Source organism: Marmota monax, unplaced genomic scaffold, assembly GCF_021218885.2.
Source record: "Marmota monax isolate L192 unplaced genomic scaffold, Marmota_monax_Labrador192_F-V1.1 WCK01_AAM20220418_F8-fsc00090, whole genome shotgun sequence".
Classification (NCBI taxonomy): domain Eukaryota; kingdom Metazoa; phylum Chordata; class Mammalia; order Rodentia; family Sciuridae; genus Marmota; species Marmota monax.
This window is the reverse complement of record NW_026695219.1, coordinates 3,275,054-3,292,631: the sequence shown is the minus strand read 5'-3', so window position 1 is coordinate 3,292,631 and position 17,578 is coordinate 3,275,054. Positions and strand designations below refer to the sequence as shown.

The 17,578-nt window shown below is 36.5% G+C and overlaps 1 protein-coding gene across 1 annotated transcript in view; it reads left to right on the top strand.

The window, feature by feature from the left end:
• Opn3 (opsin 3) overlaps positions 1-17,578 on the top strand; it is a 42,656-nt gene that overhangs the window by 15,576 nt on the left and 9,502 nt on the right. The window contains exon 2 of the mRNA XM_046432528.2: positions 17,175-17,494. Coding sequence (XP_046288484.1) covers positions 17,175-17,494 — 320 coding nt within the window. The remainder of the gene's footprint in view (positions 1-17,174; positions 17,495-17,578) is intronic.

The following is a 17,578-nucleotide window of genomic DNA, read 5'->3' as shown; positions in this document are numbered from 1 at the left end:
CTATTTTGAAAACACTAAGATTTTGTGTACTTCCCCATCCTAGCATTATATTGCCAAGAATTATCTCAAGGATGTATACATATATATACATGAATTATAATATCCATTGCCACACTAAGAGCATGCTATATGGCAGGTATTATTTTAAGTGCATATCAATTACCTTAGTCTTCATCCCAACTCTATGGGGATACTTGAGTATTATTATTACCCTATTTTACAGTAAGGAACTTAAAACACTAAGGAACCTGAACCTAATGTCCATGATCACTATGTTCTATTGTCCCTCCTCACAGTACTGTTAGAAAACTGATAAACTGAAAGAAATCCAAATGTCCACGCTGTGAAATCAGGAAAAGCATATGTTCTAGAAATCAATATACCACTGAGCAACTCATTCAGGACCAGACCTTGCAAACACTTTGCTCTCCAGAAGATGGTCAGAATGAATCCCATCATATCTCTTATGTTTCTTGAGGTCCCTCCTTGGCGAAGGGGAAAACCTCTCCAGTCAGCCATGATTGGACTCACATTTTTTTTTTTTTTATGGCTCATGTATTTCTTGATCTGGTTCAATCTTGAACTCCTCCTATGTAACCTCTAGAGCCTCACCTCAGAAACTGTAAACATCTCTTAACATTTTCTCTACCTGCTTACTTTAATTGAACTCTGGCTGTCCCCAAGGATCCTAACTCTCCACCTCTCCCAACTGTCTTTCTTTTAACACACCAAATACCCCAGGACTAGATGCTAGAATAGGTGACACATTGAGTATCATTGCTGTTTCCAAAGCATTACTCCCTTTTTCCATAAATCCCTTTGCTTCATCAACATTCCCCCATAATGAGGCTGCAAAGTTGAACTATCACAGATATGCAAGGAATATAAAAGCTTTTTGGCTATTATTTCTCTCATTCAGAGTGGGATCATTTCCATCAACTGGAAGTCTAACCACCATCACCAACTGTCCCTTGACTTGTGACTCCTTTTTCTATTCTTTCTTTAAAAAGCCAGCCTTCCAATTGTCTTCCACTTGCTACTTCCATATCCTCAATGTTTTGTTTTATATATTTAAATACAGAAAAGTGCAAATGATAATACAAGTGCCCACATATCTACCATGCAACACGAACAAGTATTAGTATTTTTAGATATGTTCTAATCCATCTTTTAAGGATCAAAGCATTACAGATAAAATCCATGCCTACGTGTTTCTTTTCTCAGTTCATCTCACTTCCTTCCCAGAAGTCACTACAAACATGAATTTAATGGGAGTTCAAGCAGTGTTTCAGTCCTTTTGCTCAATTTTTTTTTTATCCATTTCCTTCTCTTGACAAACATCAGGTTATTTCCTGGTTTTCAGTCTAACATAATCAATGCTTCAAAGCATATCCTTATAATATCTCTTCCTACCCAAAGTACAGAATTTATCTAGGGCTATACTGATCAATATAGTAACTATTAGTCACACACATCTCTGGAGCTCTTGAAACATTGCCAATCTATACTGTGATGTCACTGAAAGTTAGGATTTCAACATGTACATTTGGGGGAAGACACAAGCATGCTGTCTGTAACTGTTAAATGTTGTTAGAATTAATAGATTTCTTTATACTTTTTAAAAATATTTTTAGTTGTTGATAGACCTTTATTTTATTCATTTATTTATATGTGGTGCTGAGACTTGAACCCAGTGCCTCACACATGTGAGTGCTCTACCACTGAGCCACAACCCCAGCCCTCTTTATACTTTTTTAAGTATGGCTACTAGTAGAATTTAAGTAATCTATTTGGTTCATAGCATATTTTTCTAAATAGCACTGCTCAAAGTAGTAAATATGAAATTACTAGACATATATATGCTGGGCAAAATTTTAAATTGTTTTTGACCTTCTTCAGTCCTACTCCTTTATGTAAAGCTTTCCCAGTTCCCCAGTTCTCAGACCTTCCCTCTCCCTGAGTTCCTATGATGTTTCATCTGTATGTCTCATTAGGCATTTCAACTATCCAATTTTGTATTCTGGTTTGTCTTTTTGTGTTGCTTTTCCCTCTACATTAAGGACCATAGCTTATGAGTTGGCTTTCATAGCATTAAGCTCAGGGCCCTACACATTAGGACTACTCAAATACTTAACAAAGACTTAGACATCCCTGACTTGTTGATTGTCTGCTTTTAAGCCGTGATTTGTCCCAGAACATTTATTCATGCAGAAAATGCCATAAGTTTAATGTGCATCAGGCTTCAATTTGTTCTCCATCATAGGAGAAAATGAAGAAGTATCATCGGTTTCCACTTTGCCTCCTTTTTCATGATGAAACTGTCTGCCCAACACTACCCAATGGGCTCTGGAGTCTGAGTAATTGTCTACTCCTGGGCAAACAAGGCTTCTCAGATTTCTAAGACCTTGTTTTCAAATGACCTTGCTTTCAGCCATTTACTGAAATGTTGTGCCTCCAGTGCCAAAATAACATGGCATTATTATAGCTTGTTGAATTATAAGAAACAGAAGATTTTGCAAAAGATAAGGGGAAAGGAGTGAAAGCTTTGAATAAGTAAAAATCTTGTGAAAATCAGAGCTGCCTACATAAACTGGAAAACTGCTCTTTATTCTGTCACCCTCACTGGCTTTCAGACTGGGTAGCTCTGTGCGTGACACTATCTGCAGTACTATTTATGAAATGTTGCCTCAAACCCACCATTCAATTTGGTTTGCAAGTGGGGGCAGTTTACAAGCTCCTCGTTGGCAGGTCCTGAGCATGATGGGAAAAAAGGCAAGCAATTTTTAGAGCCCAGACTGAGGCAACCAGGCATTTTTCCTGAAAGTTTTCAGGTGCCAAGGCATAAGGAAATGTTGACTTAGAAAGATCTCTAAATAATGAAAGATTTAAAACGTTAAAAGGCAGGTAGCACTGATTTTTAGTATAGATGCTGTTTCCTTGCCTGGGGTAAACTCCAGTTGTATATAAAAATAAATAAATATGTACATGTATATATACACACACACATATATATATGTTCTCCCTTCTGGGGGCTTGAGGCAAATCCCTTTATTTTTCTATTTTTCTTTTTTCTTTCTTTCTCCCCCCCTCCCCGTTTTGGTGCCAGGGATTGAACCTAGAGGAGCTTTACCACTGAGCTATATACCCAGCTCTTTTTAGCTTTGAGACATGGTCTTGCTAAGTTGCTTAGGGCCTTGCTGAATTGCCAAGGCTGCCTTTGAACTTGTAATCCTCCTGCCCTAGTCTCCCTCCCTAGCTGCTAGGATTACCACCACACCCAAATTTGTATTTCTTATAGACTTCTTAGGATAAAAAAGAAAAGCCAGAACAGAAACAAAACAAAAAAAAAAAAAAAAAAAAACACCCAAATGTGCAAAGAAAAGAATGTCACAATGAGAAAGGGAAATTTTAAACCACTGAAACCCTGCCATGTGTGTGAAAGCCTTTTTATTGAGGAGAATAATTCCATAGAATAATGAGGTCCTTAAATATGTCTCTAGTCCTAGAGCACTGTCTGTACAAACAGAGAATAGCAATGTTGTTGGTCTGCTGCAAAGGACAGAGGTCATGATGCATAGACTCCAGGGGGATAGAACAGAAATGGGCTATGTCAGAGATGAGGGGGGACCTGCCCTCTACGCTGATTAGTTTAGGTGCTGACTGCACAATCAAAAGGAATCTGCAGTGCATCTTGGTGAAGTATTGACATAGAAGGATTCTGAGACACCTGTTGTGATTACTTTTGTTTCTGCACTGGAGAAAAATGCTGGGAAATGAGCATATAGCCATGAGATAATACTTAAGGAGATCTGACCAATCATTCTCAAAGTCAGTTAAAATCAGATGGTGCCTAGGGATGTGGCTCAGTAGTACAGCTAGCAGGCAAGAGGCCTTAGGTCCAATCCCCAGAACTGACTGAAAAAAAGAAAAAAATGGAGTCTTATATACAGATTCCTAGGTTCCATCCCAGGCCTACTGGATCAGTGTCTTGGAGGGTCAAGTCTTGAAACTGGCATTTTTAACAATCTCCTGGGAGATTTAGTATCTGGCTATTTCAAGAGCTGGCCTTTGGAAGTAGTATTTGTACCAAGGGAAAGAGACCTACTGCTCTGATCTAGAGGTTTTTAAATTCAGGGTTGAGAGAAAGTTAAATCCACACTGAGCCAAATTAGACAACATGAAAAAGAAGCTGGAAATAGTAGAATGCTAGTAGTTCAAGGAATCCGCCTTACTCTAACATCTACAAGTTTTGCTTTCTGGCCTTGGGCAATATACCTCACTTTTTGTAAACGTCCCTCCCCAACCTGGAATTTTTCTCTAGTTCTTCCTTTGGCATTGTCAGATCAAGATGACTAAGCCTTTTAAGGAAATGATATTTTCTCATCCATTCAAAATACCCAACCATAGTCACCAAGAAGATAAGTTTTATTTTTATTCCTGCACAACTACCTATCTGATAAATTAGTTCTATAAACATCAAGCATTCTGTCCCAGTATTGCAGTCTCCATGTTATTTAGCAATTATGTCTTCTCACAAGTTTCTTACCTTCTATCTCCACTCTCTTTTTATCATATTTTCTAGTTGTTTATGCACGCACAAAAAGCTTTTCATCTTTGGGAAAGAATTTTCTTCTGTTTCAATACTTTCCACTTGAGTCAGCATGGTAAGAGAAAGTGACTTAAAATGAAAGTGGTGTTGGTACCATCTGCTGTACAACCTAAGCTGTGGGCTCTCTTGAGAGTTTTATAAACTATAAAATGACTGAACAAAAATTTAATTAGATACCTCTTAGATTCACTCATGTTTATTCTTTTTTTTTCCCCCACTTCAGTGCTGGGGATAGAACTCAGGGTCTGACATATGCTAGGCAAGCATTTTTCCACTGAACTACACCTCCAGCCCTTCCTAATATTTTAAAATTTGCTCTTCTGTGTTATCAAATTTTCTTCTCTTGGTGCCAGATAATAATATAGGAAGGAATACTTAGAAAATAGACTTATTGCAGGCAAGTGGTCACAGGATTATTAGATAATTTATTCATACGTTGAATTTTTTTCATGGAATTAAGAAGACCTAAAGCTCCTCCATTGATCACAACTAATTTGCTTTGTCTAATCTTTCTTGAAAAAATTTTTAGGAGAGCTTTAGACCAGCAATCAGAAAATCTGGCTTGCTATCCAAGCAGATCCTTATTAATCTTGTGGCCTTTGGCTAGTTAACTATCATAATCAACTGGGAACAATGAGCTGTTTTGTCTCACATGCCTATAAAGATCTGATGAGAAAAATATATGAAATAAAACTTTAAAAATTATAAGAAATTAAATGAGGTGTTATAATGTATTATTGCATTTGGAGAATGAGAAATGACAAATCTAATAGGAATAACATTTGACTTTATATCATCCATAAAAATGAGGAAAGATTTTTTAATAGTCAAAAATTATAATGTAATAACTGTGAAATAGTATTTTTAGTTGAAATAGGGATCCCCTTAGGAAAAAATGTTGAAATTGGTCTTGTTTTATGTTCTAATATATTGCTATTTTCCATTGGTACTGTTTTTCTTTTTCATTGAAATCTGACGATGGCTTTTTCTAAGCAGCATTTCACCTTAGTGTATGATTACAGAGGTGACCATGTTTACCTCAGTATAGAAATATGGTTTACACATACATATGTTCATAATGAACCGTTATAAACTAATCCTTTCTCAACTATTCCAGGTGCCAAGGAGAATGTCAAAATACAAAAGACATGGTTTTTAACCCTCAGGTATTTGCAATTTAATTGGAGCAACAAGACAAGAATACATAGAATGATACTAAAATATAGTAAGTAGGAAACAGCAGTCAGGAAAATATAGTCTGTATTAATGTATGAGTAGAGTACTGCATGCCCTAAGGCACTTAGAAATAAAACAAGGTTGTCTAGGTAGGGGAAGAAATAGGCAGAGTTCCTTGAAAGCTAGCTCATTAAGAAGAGGGAACTCTGCAGAAGAATCTTATGGAAATAAGATGATTATCTTAGCATAAGTCACCCAGAATAAAGCCTAAGATAAAGCATACGCCTAATGATTTTGGGGGGTATAATCCTAGGGAATCAAAAGTGAGGGAATAGAAGAAGAGGCAAGGAAGAGAGGAGGCCAAATGTGAGAGGCTACACCCCTGATCTGGCTACAGTTTCACACACACACACACACACACACAAAAAAAAAAAAACCAGGGGATTGCTTGATCTTACAGGCTATCTTCAATAAGGCTACTAAAACTAGAGCAACTTGAAACAGCCCAAATGGTGGGAGAGCAGTGCAAGCAATGTAATCTCTGTTTCCTGACTCACATTGACCTCAGCCGGCTCTAAGAGGTCAACATCCCTTTGCTTCTGAGTTGGATAAGCTGGGTCCAGTTCAGTGAGGGTACAGGTACAGGTTGGAACCAACCACCTGTAAGTCTGTGGTCATGGTTACAGGAACAGCAGCTGGAGCTTTGTGACCATCATAGAACCATCATTTTCTGGGAAGTGAGGCAAATAGTCAAGGCCCACAGTTGGGAGTGGGGGGTTGTGAGCTGGGTCAAGGATCTGAGATGGTATATAAACTAAGTCATCAATTATTAATCTAGCATTTAGTGCACAAGAGCATGACAGAGGTCAGATAAAGACGGGGGGGAAGTAAGGGTAGGGTGATAGCAGTCATTTATAGGATGTGAGCCTGCATTAAAAATAGTGGGAATGGTCTGAGGCTTAGAGATGAACATTTCAAAAGAAAAGCCTGTTGGTTTTAAATGCAAACATGAGATAGAAAATAGACAAAAAGGAAAATTAAGGAAGCAAACATGTTCCTAAAGTGGTTCAGAGACCAGGTTCTGCTAGAAAAGCATTCTCGGATTACCATAAGATCTCGATTGGTACTTTTAAGAAAAAAAAAAAAATTGAGACTGGTTCTCTGTGCCTATGTGTGCCATTCTCCCTAAACCTAAGGAATACCATAGAAAAGTTGCTCTATTTTCAAACTGCCCTTTCCTACTAGAATTGCAGATTCTGGTACAATGGATATTCCTTGGGTCCTCCTATGGTTGGGATTAGTTTGTTCCCCACTGGTTTATGTATTAGAAGCTTCATTCTCAGTGTGGCAATGTTGGGGAGGTGGTGGAACCTTCAAGAGGTAGAGCCTAGCACAAAGTCATTAGGTTACTAGGGCTATTGCCCTTGGAATGGATTAACAGTACTCATGGGACCCAAGTTAGTTCCCATAAGAGGAACTGTTTTATAAAAGAACAAGATTGTCCCCCTACTCTGGCTTCCTACCTTGCCAAGTAATCTTTCCCTCTGTGTCATTTCCATCACAAATGCCATCTGCTTTGATGTGATAGAAATATGGAGACCCTTGTCAGAACAGGTGCCATGTTGCTTGGACTTGCAACCTCCAAAATTGTGAGCTAGTAAATAAACCCCATTTCTTTATAAAGAACCCAGACTCAGGCATTTTGTTATAGCAACAGAAAAAAAAAAACCCACATGTCCCTTAGTGTAATAATTACTCATTCCTCCTACCCCATTTTGAACCATCTTGTTCAATATCCTTCTCTGATGAACAGAGTCAGAAATAAGGAATAGATTCTAATGGGAACTTATCCCAAGAAGAGGCCAACTTTCCCTTGTTTAGAGTGTATGGAATTAGCCAATTATTAGAGGAAAAGGAGGCTAAAACGTGTCAAATCAAAAGAAAGGTAAATAGTCTAAAACTGGAATATCTGTCCAAATGGGGCTATAGGAAGACAAGAAGCTGGAGGGGGTCACAGACTGTGAGATAATAAAGGGAAGAGATGCCTAGAATGATTTCTGAGCCACTGCACTGATGCCCAGGGAGGCCCACACCATGTGCTTTACCAGCTACATCAACAGATAGTTACCTTGCTCCTGCTACTTAAAAATCAATAAATTTAATGAGAAAAAAAGATATTTCCTTTTTAATACACAAGAAATACCATTGGGGGGTAGTATAAGAACAATTGAGTCAGCTATAGAGACATTTGAATGAGGAGATGCTAGCCCACAGATTTACCATGAGGACTGCCTCTCATTCTGGAAATTCATTGGTCCTTTTGTTAAGGGAGCTGTCAGTTTTTTATGTACTACAAGTATTTGGGACTGTGTTTGCAAATGGCAGCCATAAATCCATTCAAACTAATCTGAAATCATAATTTTTTAACCCATGGAAAAGGGTTTAACTTTCATGCTGTGATGGAGCTGAAACCTTGTGTACTAAAGAATATTAAACACAAAGAATTTGTTTTTTAAATAAGTCATTGAAAAATTGAATTTGATAAAGGGAAGGAAGCAAATAGTAAAGATGAAATCGTTATCTAGAACTAACTTTTCTGCCTTAATAGAAAATTAGATGCACACTAAAATATAACCATCTTTTTGGTGTTTTAGAAAACTACTTTTATTGATTAAATGGAAATCTCTCATTCCAGGAGTCAGGAAACATTATCAAATGAAGATAGTCATCTCAAATTTCTTCTAAAATTCTTCAACTTAAAAAAATTTTGTGTTTATAGAGTGACAACTTCTGATATCAAAGATAAAAACAGTTATAGAATATATAGCGAAGGGGTAGATTAGTCTGCTTTCTGTAGAGCCTACTTCATTAGTACAAAATGTTTCATAATTCCCAAAGGAGAATTAGCAATCAGCATAGCATGGACATTGAAAGCAGCTATGGGTTTTGAATCTTGGCTGTGTTAATTAACTCATAACTTTGACAAGTTTCTTAACTCTTTTTACCTCCGTTTCCACTATACGTCTCACAAAGTTCTTGTGAGGATTAAATGAGATCACACAGGGAAACTGCTTGGAATAGTGCCTGACACATTGTAAGTACACTCTATAAATGTTGGTGGGCTTGAATTACCATTGCTCATTAAAAAAAAAAAAAAAGGTGAGGAAGCTTTGCAAAAAGCAACAAAACAAGATTTCAAAGAATTATTTACTTAAGAAAAATCTTTTTCAAGTATAGTAAATGTACGATTTTTCTTTAATGTTGAGTAGAGGCTACTGATAATAAAGTAGCATCTTTATTAAATGACTCTTGAATAGTTTTGTTTCCATTATTCTATGATTCAATTGCATCCTTAAATTGTCTACCAATCAATATATGTCGGAATGAACAATTGGAATTTTGACTAGTTTGAGAAAATGAGCACAAGCTCAGTTTAGACTTTACAGATTACCACCTGGACAACTCGTAAAAACCACAAGGCAGGTTTATAGTTGCCTCATTTCATAGGGAGAGAATTTGAAACAGTCCATTCAGTCATTTGTTCAAAATGACCTAGCTAATCTATGATGAAGTGAATTATTCCCTAATCATCATCTTCCCCAAATCTATTTCTCTCATTTGCTTTCCAACTCAACCCGTGACAACATTCCTTTGTTTATCCAAGCCAATAGCACAAGACTTCCTGCGATTCTTCTTCATTCATTCCCACAGACAACAAAGATTCACTGCCTTAAATTTATTGGGTCCTCTTGTCTCTCCTTTCCCAGTGCCACTATAGTACTTCTCATTCCTCATCATAATAATTGCATTTCTCCAGTAGGTTTACCTATAGCCAAACTTGTCCCTCCCTACAATACTTTTTCCTCATTGCAGCCAGAGGGAACTTTTTATAAGAAAAATACACAAAATCAGAGGTTAACAAAATTCTCTAGAACTACCTAAAAATAGAAGTGAACAAAATTGTTTAATAGCTTCTGGGAGCCCCTGCAGATGCATTCCAAACTCTTCACATGATCCTGATATGTCTTCCTGGGAGAGTCTTGGCCTTTCACTTCTGTTTCTAGAACTCTCTGTTTCTACCATTTTGAATTTTTTGCAGAAACCCAAATGGTGCACACTTTGTCAGGTGTTCATGGGTTAACATAAGCTGTTTCCTCTCACCCTCTTTCTCTGCCTGGTTAAAATGTACTTTTTAAGACTCTGGTTATACCTGCTTCCCACAAAATGTCTTATCTTGAGCTGGATATTCCTCCTACCACTCTTAGATGGAATCTCTCCTTCTACTCACTTCTCTGGACTAAATGTTTCTCCTTGAAGGATGGGCCAAATTATGGTAACTTTTTAATTTAACAGATTGGGATTCAGAGATCTGAGTCAGGAACCAAGCATTACCTGTTCTAAGCACATATTCTATTTAGTATTAACTTGCTTTTTTGGAGTCTAGACATTTGAACTATAAATAAGCTATTCAATATGGCCATCCAGTGGCCAAAGTAAGAAAATGACTTTATTCTTGGGTATTTGTACATATTACATATTGACTCATCATATATTTAAGCTCCAGAGCTCTATTTACTCCTATGCCTCTTGTCCACTTTCTACCACTTAAAACAATTTTGCTTCCAACCAACTGTAAAGTAATGTTACATAAGCATTTCTATTTATTAATCATGTTCACATTCTCATTTAATATACACATGCACACACACACACACAATGAGACACCATTTTGGTTCTATTATCCCTATTTTACTGGTGAGCAAATTGAGGATCAGGTGTGTAATTTTCCTAGAGTCACATGGTAATTATGTAAAGATTAAAGAAACTGAAATTTAACCCAGGACTTTGGCCTCAAACATATTCCCCCCTCTATTAAAGAATTTATCACATTGTTTAATAATTATTTCTGGTTTTTTACTCATTTTTGTTTTCACAATGTCTAGCAGTGTGCCTCCATATGTGTATTATCTATGTTCATCGATAAATGTTTACATATAACCATCACATTATACCACACAGAATTATTTAACTCAAATTGATGCATGGATTTGGACGACTATCATAACATAAAATAAATATTTAAAAAGTAAAAAAAAAAACCAAATTGATGCATGGAGATAAATTTGAATGCCTCTTCAAACTGTGCTTTTGAAAATACCATATCCTTGATCTTGAAGTATCCTCACCCTTATCAACTTGATATACTCTTCCTATTCATCAATTCAAACATTATTTCTCTTAAACTCTTCTCCCGGTATTTCCCCAGACAGAAATAAGTACTTTATCCATTTCATTCTCCAGCTCCCTGGCCACAGCTGTTTCAGCAATTATCACATTCCTGTAATTATTTGTTTACACAGCTGTCTTCTCCAGGCTAAGAGATCTTTGTCAGCATTTCAGGCAGAGGGAACAGCAATATCAAAGGAGCCAGCTCTGAACACACCTGGCAGTTTGAGGTGCAGCATGCATCCTGATGTGAGCACACAATAAGATGAGATTTGATTTTAGAGACTACTATCTTCAGAACAGCTGGAGGCATAGAAACTCTTTCCAATGCCTATGCAAGGAGAGTTTTAACTCTCAATTTCCATTCAGATTCTTTCCAAGAGATAAGTTACCTGTTTTCAAGGCACTTCCTGAATCATCCTACCACTTTACACCAAAAAGAAAAGCAAACTCCTCAGGCTTCTCAAATAAGATAAAATCTTTCTGTGGAGTATTGCCAATGAGTGGGTGTGGGGCGTTTCAGGTTGAAAAACAGTAAAAGTTTAAATATTGATGAAAATATTGAAGAAGTGAATGATCACTCAGGGGGTTTCCAGTGATTTGATTTTTAACAAGATCAAGTTGTTAGATGGCAGATTATTAAAAACAATTTTAGCAATAAGCACTATGATTTTTAGCAAATAAATTCAGAGGGTTTAATTAACCCAATATAGAAGGGATGTTCCTATAATTAATAAGAATTGAATATAAAGAAACTCCTTCCATTGATACTGACACCAGTCTTAGAAATAAGGAACAGGTCCTTGTTCCCCCAGTGTTGAAGATTAAACACCCAAGAAACACCAAGGCAAGCCTAAAAAGCAAGTTTTATTTAAGAAAGAGATAGGGACCACAGACTTCTCCAAAGAGAAGGGGGCCCAAGACTGGGTGTCAGTGGGAGTGGGTATATCTTGCTCTTTCATAGACCCCAGAATCCCCCAGTCTCTCTTTTCCATGTGCATGCCTAAGGGCAGAAGGAGCAGAAGCAACAGCAGGTATTCTTTATCAACTCCTTATGCTGGGAAGTATGATCCTGGAGGGTAGCTGTTAACAACCCATTGTCTTTTCTTTGATAACCAATCCCCATAATTCATTACCTACACTGACTGCCAAAACTTTAGGCCTCCCTGCCTCAGTTTGCTGAGGAATGTGACATTTCCTGTCCCTCAGGCTAGATGGGGCTACAGGCAGATTGCTTTTTCACAAAGAAAGCATGTGGGGAGTCAATACAGTGGGCTCATTTTATCAAATTATTCTCTTAACCTCATGTTCCCACTATCCTTATCTGTTTGTCCCCTTACACTACCTTGGAGTGTGTGTGTGTGTGTGTGTGTGTGCGTGGTGTCAAGAAATCTCTCTTTAACTTTACAAGCAGAAAAAAGTAGAAGTAGAATTGATCCTGCATCCATTTAGGTAGTAGTAATACTATAATCATGGATAGATATAGCCTTTGCAGTGAGGGAAACCACATTGATCTCTTTAAGAAGTATATTTCTGACTAATTTTTTTACTTGTAATATGTAACAAAATATTTTTATCAATTGTATAGTAATACAAATTATAACCCAGTTTAATTAAGTATATAAATTGAAAACAATCTATAAGACAAATTTTTAAAGATTTAGAACCTTATTGTGCAGAGGAAATTTAAAAATTTCAGTTTCAAAGTACAACTTTGCAGAATTCAACAAATAATTTAAAATCTCTCAGCCACACCAATATGTTTCTTTGAGATAAAAATTTGAGGAGAAAATTGGAATGAATATGTAAGTTTAAATGATTGGTCATTGTTATATATATTTATATATAAACACATAAAATATGTATATGAAATCACTAATATATTTATGAATCCTTAGATACATTTGGATATATTTATAAGAGTCAGATAATAGTTTTATCTTAAAATGCTAATATTTATATTACATAATACTTTAAATTTAATATTTTAAAAATATAGATGCCACCCTTTAAATATCTTAGCATGCACATTGTTTTTCAAAATTTGACTAGGGGAAATGCTAGAAAAACAATTTGAAGATTCCTACTGTAGACCACTGATAGCCATGGGAGATATGATCAGCTTCTCACCACTCCTTCTCACCTCTCAGGCTTAGCTCCATGCCTAGACCAAGACACTGTTGCAAGAATTCAAGGCAACTGACTTTGCCTTTGTAGAAGTCACTCTTCTAGCCAGAAATAATTGCCTGATCCTTTCTAGTTATAACAACCATTCTGTCATTTTTATGGCCCTTTTAAACTTTCATCTCTTACTGAAGCCACCCCCACAACACAGTAACCAGGGTCTACTTTTCCTGATTTGTTCTGTCACCAGACATTTAACAATGTATTCTCTTACATTGTCCTCTAATGTTGTGTTTGAGTTAGTCTTGGCTTTATTAAAATACAATACTGTAGTATCCTCCAGGGTAGGGACCATGCATCTCTAATTCCTTTTACAGGACCTACTCAGCCAGTGATGGGCACTTCATAAATACCTGATTAATATGCAACTTTTTCGGGAGAATAGGAACATCACTTCCACCCCTAGTGAAATCAGTGGGAACGGAGAAGGTGGTGTAAAGGCAAAATCATGAATTTTGAAATCAGTACCAGATTCTCAAAACTGTCTCCACCACCTATTGGTTCCTTAGCCCTTTTGAACTACAGACCTCTTTTTCCAGAAGGGGGGTTACCATATGTAGAATGATTATCCTGGAGCCTGGTATATAATTAGTGCCCTGTTTTAGTGGTCATCTTTCCTTTTTCTTCTCATAGTGTTAAGGGAAACAGATGTACACATGGAATAAATGGGATCCCAGGTTGACTAAAATGTGTGTGTAAAGAAAGTTGCTGTAAAACAGTCCATTCATTCTCATCCTCTCAAGCTGTGTTCTGGAAATCAAATAAAATACAACAAGTAATTTTAACTGAGGACCCAAATAAAGTGTTCATGAGGAGAGGGAAGCTGCTGCATATTTTGCAAGGAGGATGCAGTTGAGATAATTTCAGATGGGTAACCCTTGAAAACCAAATCAGTCTCCTATTGTCATTCATTTATACACCCATGCTATCAGGAGGGCCTCAGAAATTCAAGGATCACTCTTCTTAGTTTGGTTTTAACTTGTCATGATTAGTAATATAGGTGTTTGCAATCAGGCACTTGAAATTTATTGTGCTTATTGGCACACAGTTATGGGCAAAAACTACACTAAAAAACTCATCACAAAGCTGAGTTTTTCATATTCAGCCCTGGCACCCTGACAATACTATTGCATCCTTTAATTTGTATTCTCCCGCCATGCCTTATATTATTTTCTATCTCTTTATTCTCTTTTCTTATTAATATTTCCCTAATTATTTATTTGTTTTCAAAATTATCTTTCTATCACTAGACTTCAAATTTCTTGAGGGATTTACTTATCTCTTTATATGTATTTTCTAGAATAATAATTGACAGGTAGATAAGCAATAGTTAATACTAAATGAATGAATGAATAAGTTAATGTAATTATAGTTCACACAAGCTTATTATATCAGCTTACTGCTGTAACCCTAAGAATTCATTTATTTATCTTTAATATACATTGAGATTTACTAAAATTATATAATATTGTACAATAGTGCAATCAATTGCAATGTTTTCTTGCCTCTGAAGGACTAAATAAAATTCATTGTAAATTAACTTAAAATTGAAGGCCAAACCATGTTTTGGCATTTAAAGTCAATTATAAAAGTAAATGCCATTATATTTTAATAAAAAAGTTTCATTAGAGTTATTACATCACCAACTTTAGATTTCTAGATATCCTTCTAGGAACATAATAAAGAAAGGATATCACTATTTAGATAAAAAATTTATAAAGTAAAAATATATTTCCAAAGGCAGAACATCTAATTTGATGCTTTCCTTGTCCTCACAATTACTTACTATAATTTGAATTTAAGTCCATTATTTGCTATGATCACTACTTTATAAAGTGTTTCTTTCACTGTGCTATAAAACTCAACTTTCTTCTATTCACTATTTAGTAAACATTCTTTTATTTGTTTAATGAATAGTTATTGTATAACATGTATATTGAACTCTGGGAATAATGTTGTTCTCTGTACCCCCAAAACAAAAACAAACAAATCTATCATGTATAAATGAAATATTAACTGTTTTACCAGTTTCTTTCTGAGTCAAGGGCCTCTTCATTTCATATTTTTATAATAGCAGAATCAAAATCTTATAATCTTATAATGTGAATGGACCTTCAATTTTATGAAAATAAAAACTAAGGCCTAAAGAGGTTGTATGATTTGTCAGAAATTACAGAGCTACTTATTAGGAGCTGGACTTGCTCCAGGCCTCTTAGCAACCCCATCCCCCAACATACTCTTACCTGCTTCTGGAAGACCAGTCTTATGCTCTATTAGGGCCACTTTTCTCCATCCACTTGTCCAACCAATACTTATGTTGATGTGTTCTAGGGAGCTCACAGTTTCATTTTCTTTCCCATATCTGTTCATAACCTTGTAACTTTTATCTTGGTTAATATAATCACTCTCTACTCATTAGGCAGGTTAGAAATTTCCAAGTTATTTTTTTACTCTCTCCTTCATTCCACTCATTTAATAAGCAGATGGATTCAGTTGATACTAATTGCTAAATGTCTCCGGAACCCAGATTTCACTTTGGTTGCCTTTAATGATACCCTGGGGCACGTATATCCTGCCTTGCCTTCAAGCTGGTTCCCATAGCCTTGGGCTGTGTTTCAAGTTCTATACTACTATTGGAATGAGTGTCCTTTCCGAAGCAAAAGAAGGAAGAGAATTTTTTTTAATTTTTTTTTTAAATGTTTTTTAGTCATACATGACAGCAGAATGTATTTTGACATATAATACATACATGGAATGTACATACATCAATCATATTTTCTATTCTATTCTGCTGCCCTTCCTATCCTCCCTACTCCTCCCCTCCTCTCCCATCTTTTCTCAAGAAGGAAGAGAATTTAACTGTTATTTTCATACTTAAATAGGACAAGAGAGTAGCAGATTTATTTTTAACAGTAGAAACAATGCCTTTATTGATTTCTATCCCACCAAACTGTGTACGAACATTCCCACTGAGAGTAGCAGATTTATAATTGACTATTTCATTTAGTCGAAGGTTTTTAAAAAAATCTTATCTAGAAACTATGAGCCTTTTTCAGAGTGGCCACCTCTGCCTCTCTAAATTTCTCTGTCTCCTCTGATCTAGGACATCTATGAATACTGTCATCTTTAATGGACTCTTCCTGTTATTTTACACCTTCATTCTCTGGTCCCTGATTCTTCATTCTTCCTGGAATGTGCTTCTCCTGCCTTGTGCACAGATTTTTCCTTTTTTTGTGACTCCCATATGTTGTTTCACAATTGTAGCATACATTCCCCTCAGACATCTGGAGCTCTGCTTCTTAGTCATCTTTGGACCTCCAATGTTGGTACAGTAGCTGATACTCAGTAGATGCTCAATAGGTGCTTGTTGAGCAAATAAATCACTCTCTGAGGAGCAACAGAGAAAAACATTAATAATATTGTTAAAGTGCATTTGTTGTAAAATAGAGGTATAAATGAAGATCATGAGAGCAAAGACTTCCTCCACCTCATCAGCAAGCCTTGCAGGTGAAAGGTTCCTATTGCTGACATCTGTTAGTGGGGAGGCTGAGGAGCCCTTTGAACAATTTCACCCTGACTGGCCATTTTGAGCTTCAGGGAACCCATTTTGACTTTTTAATAGCAGAGAGAAGGCAGAACTAAAGGAGACACTTGATCCTGTCTCTAGTTTCTCTTTTGCAGAAAATTTAATACAATAGTGATATCATTAGGACAGGCTGATTTTTAGGGCTTTTATTTTTGTCCCACTACAATTCACATGCCATTTTCTATTCAACATTTTCTTTTAGAAATAAATACATTTCTGATTTAATTTCCTGGGGGATTCCGGGGCATTAGTACTCTTGGATCTTTTAACTTCTAGAGCCCTCCACTGGTCTCAGATACTCCATATTGTATTTCCAGTTAAGAATGTGTTATTCCTCTTATGTCTGATTTCCCCCTGCAGTATGCTATACTTTTCTACTTTCTCTTCTTGCAGGCATTGTTTCCATTACCACCCTAACTGTGCTGGCCTATGAACGTTATATTCGTGTGGTCCATGCCAGAGTGATCAATTTTTCCTGGGCCTGGAGGGCCATTACCTACATCTGGCTGTACTCATTGGCATGGGCAGGAGCACCTCTCCTGGGCTGGAACAGATACATCCTAGACGTCCATGGACTAGGCTGCACTGTGGACTGGAAATCCAAAGATGCCAACGATTCCTCCTTTGTGCTTTTCTTATTTCTTGGCTGCTTGGTGGTGCCTGTGGGTGTTATAGCCCACTGCTATGGCCATATTCTGTATTCCATTCGAATGGTGAGTTGAAGTCCACAAATGTCTCTCCTCAAAAACATGTCCATGGCAGAATATTTTGGGTGGAAAAAAAAATCAAACACTTCC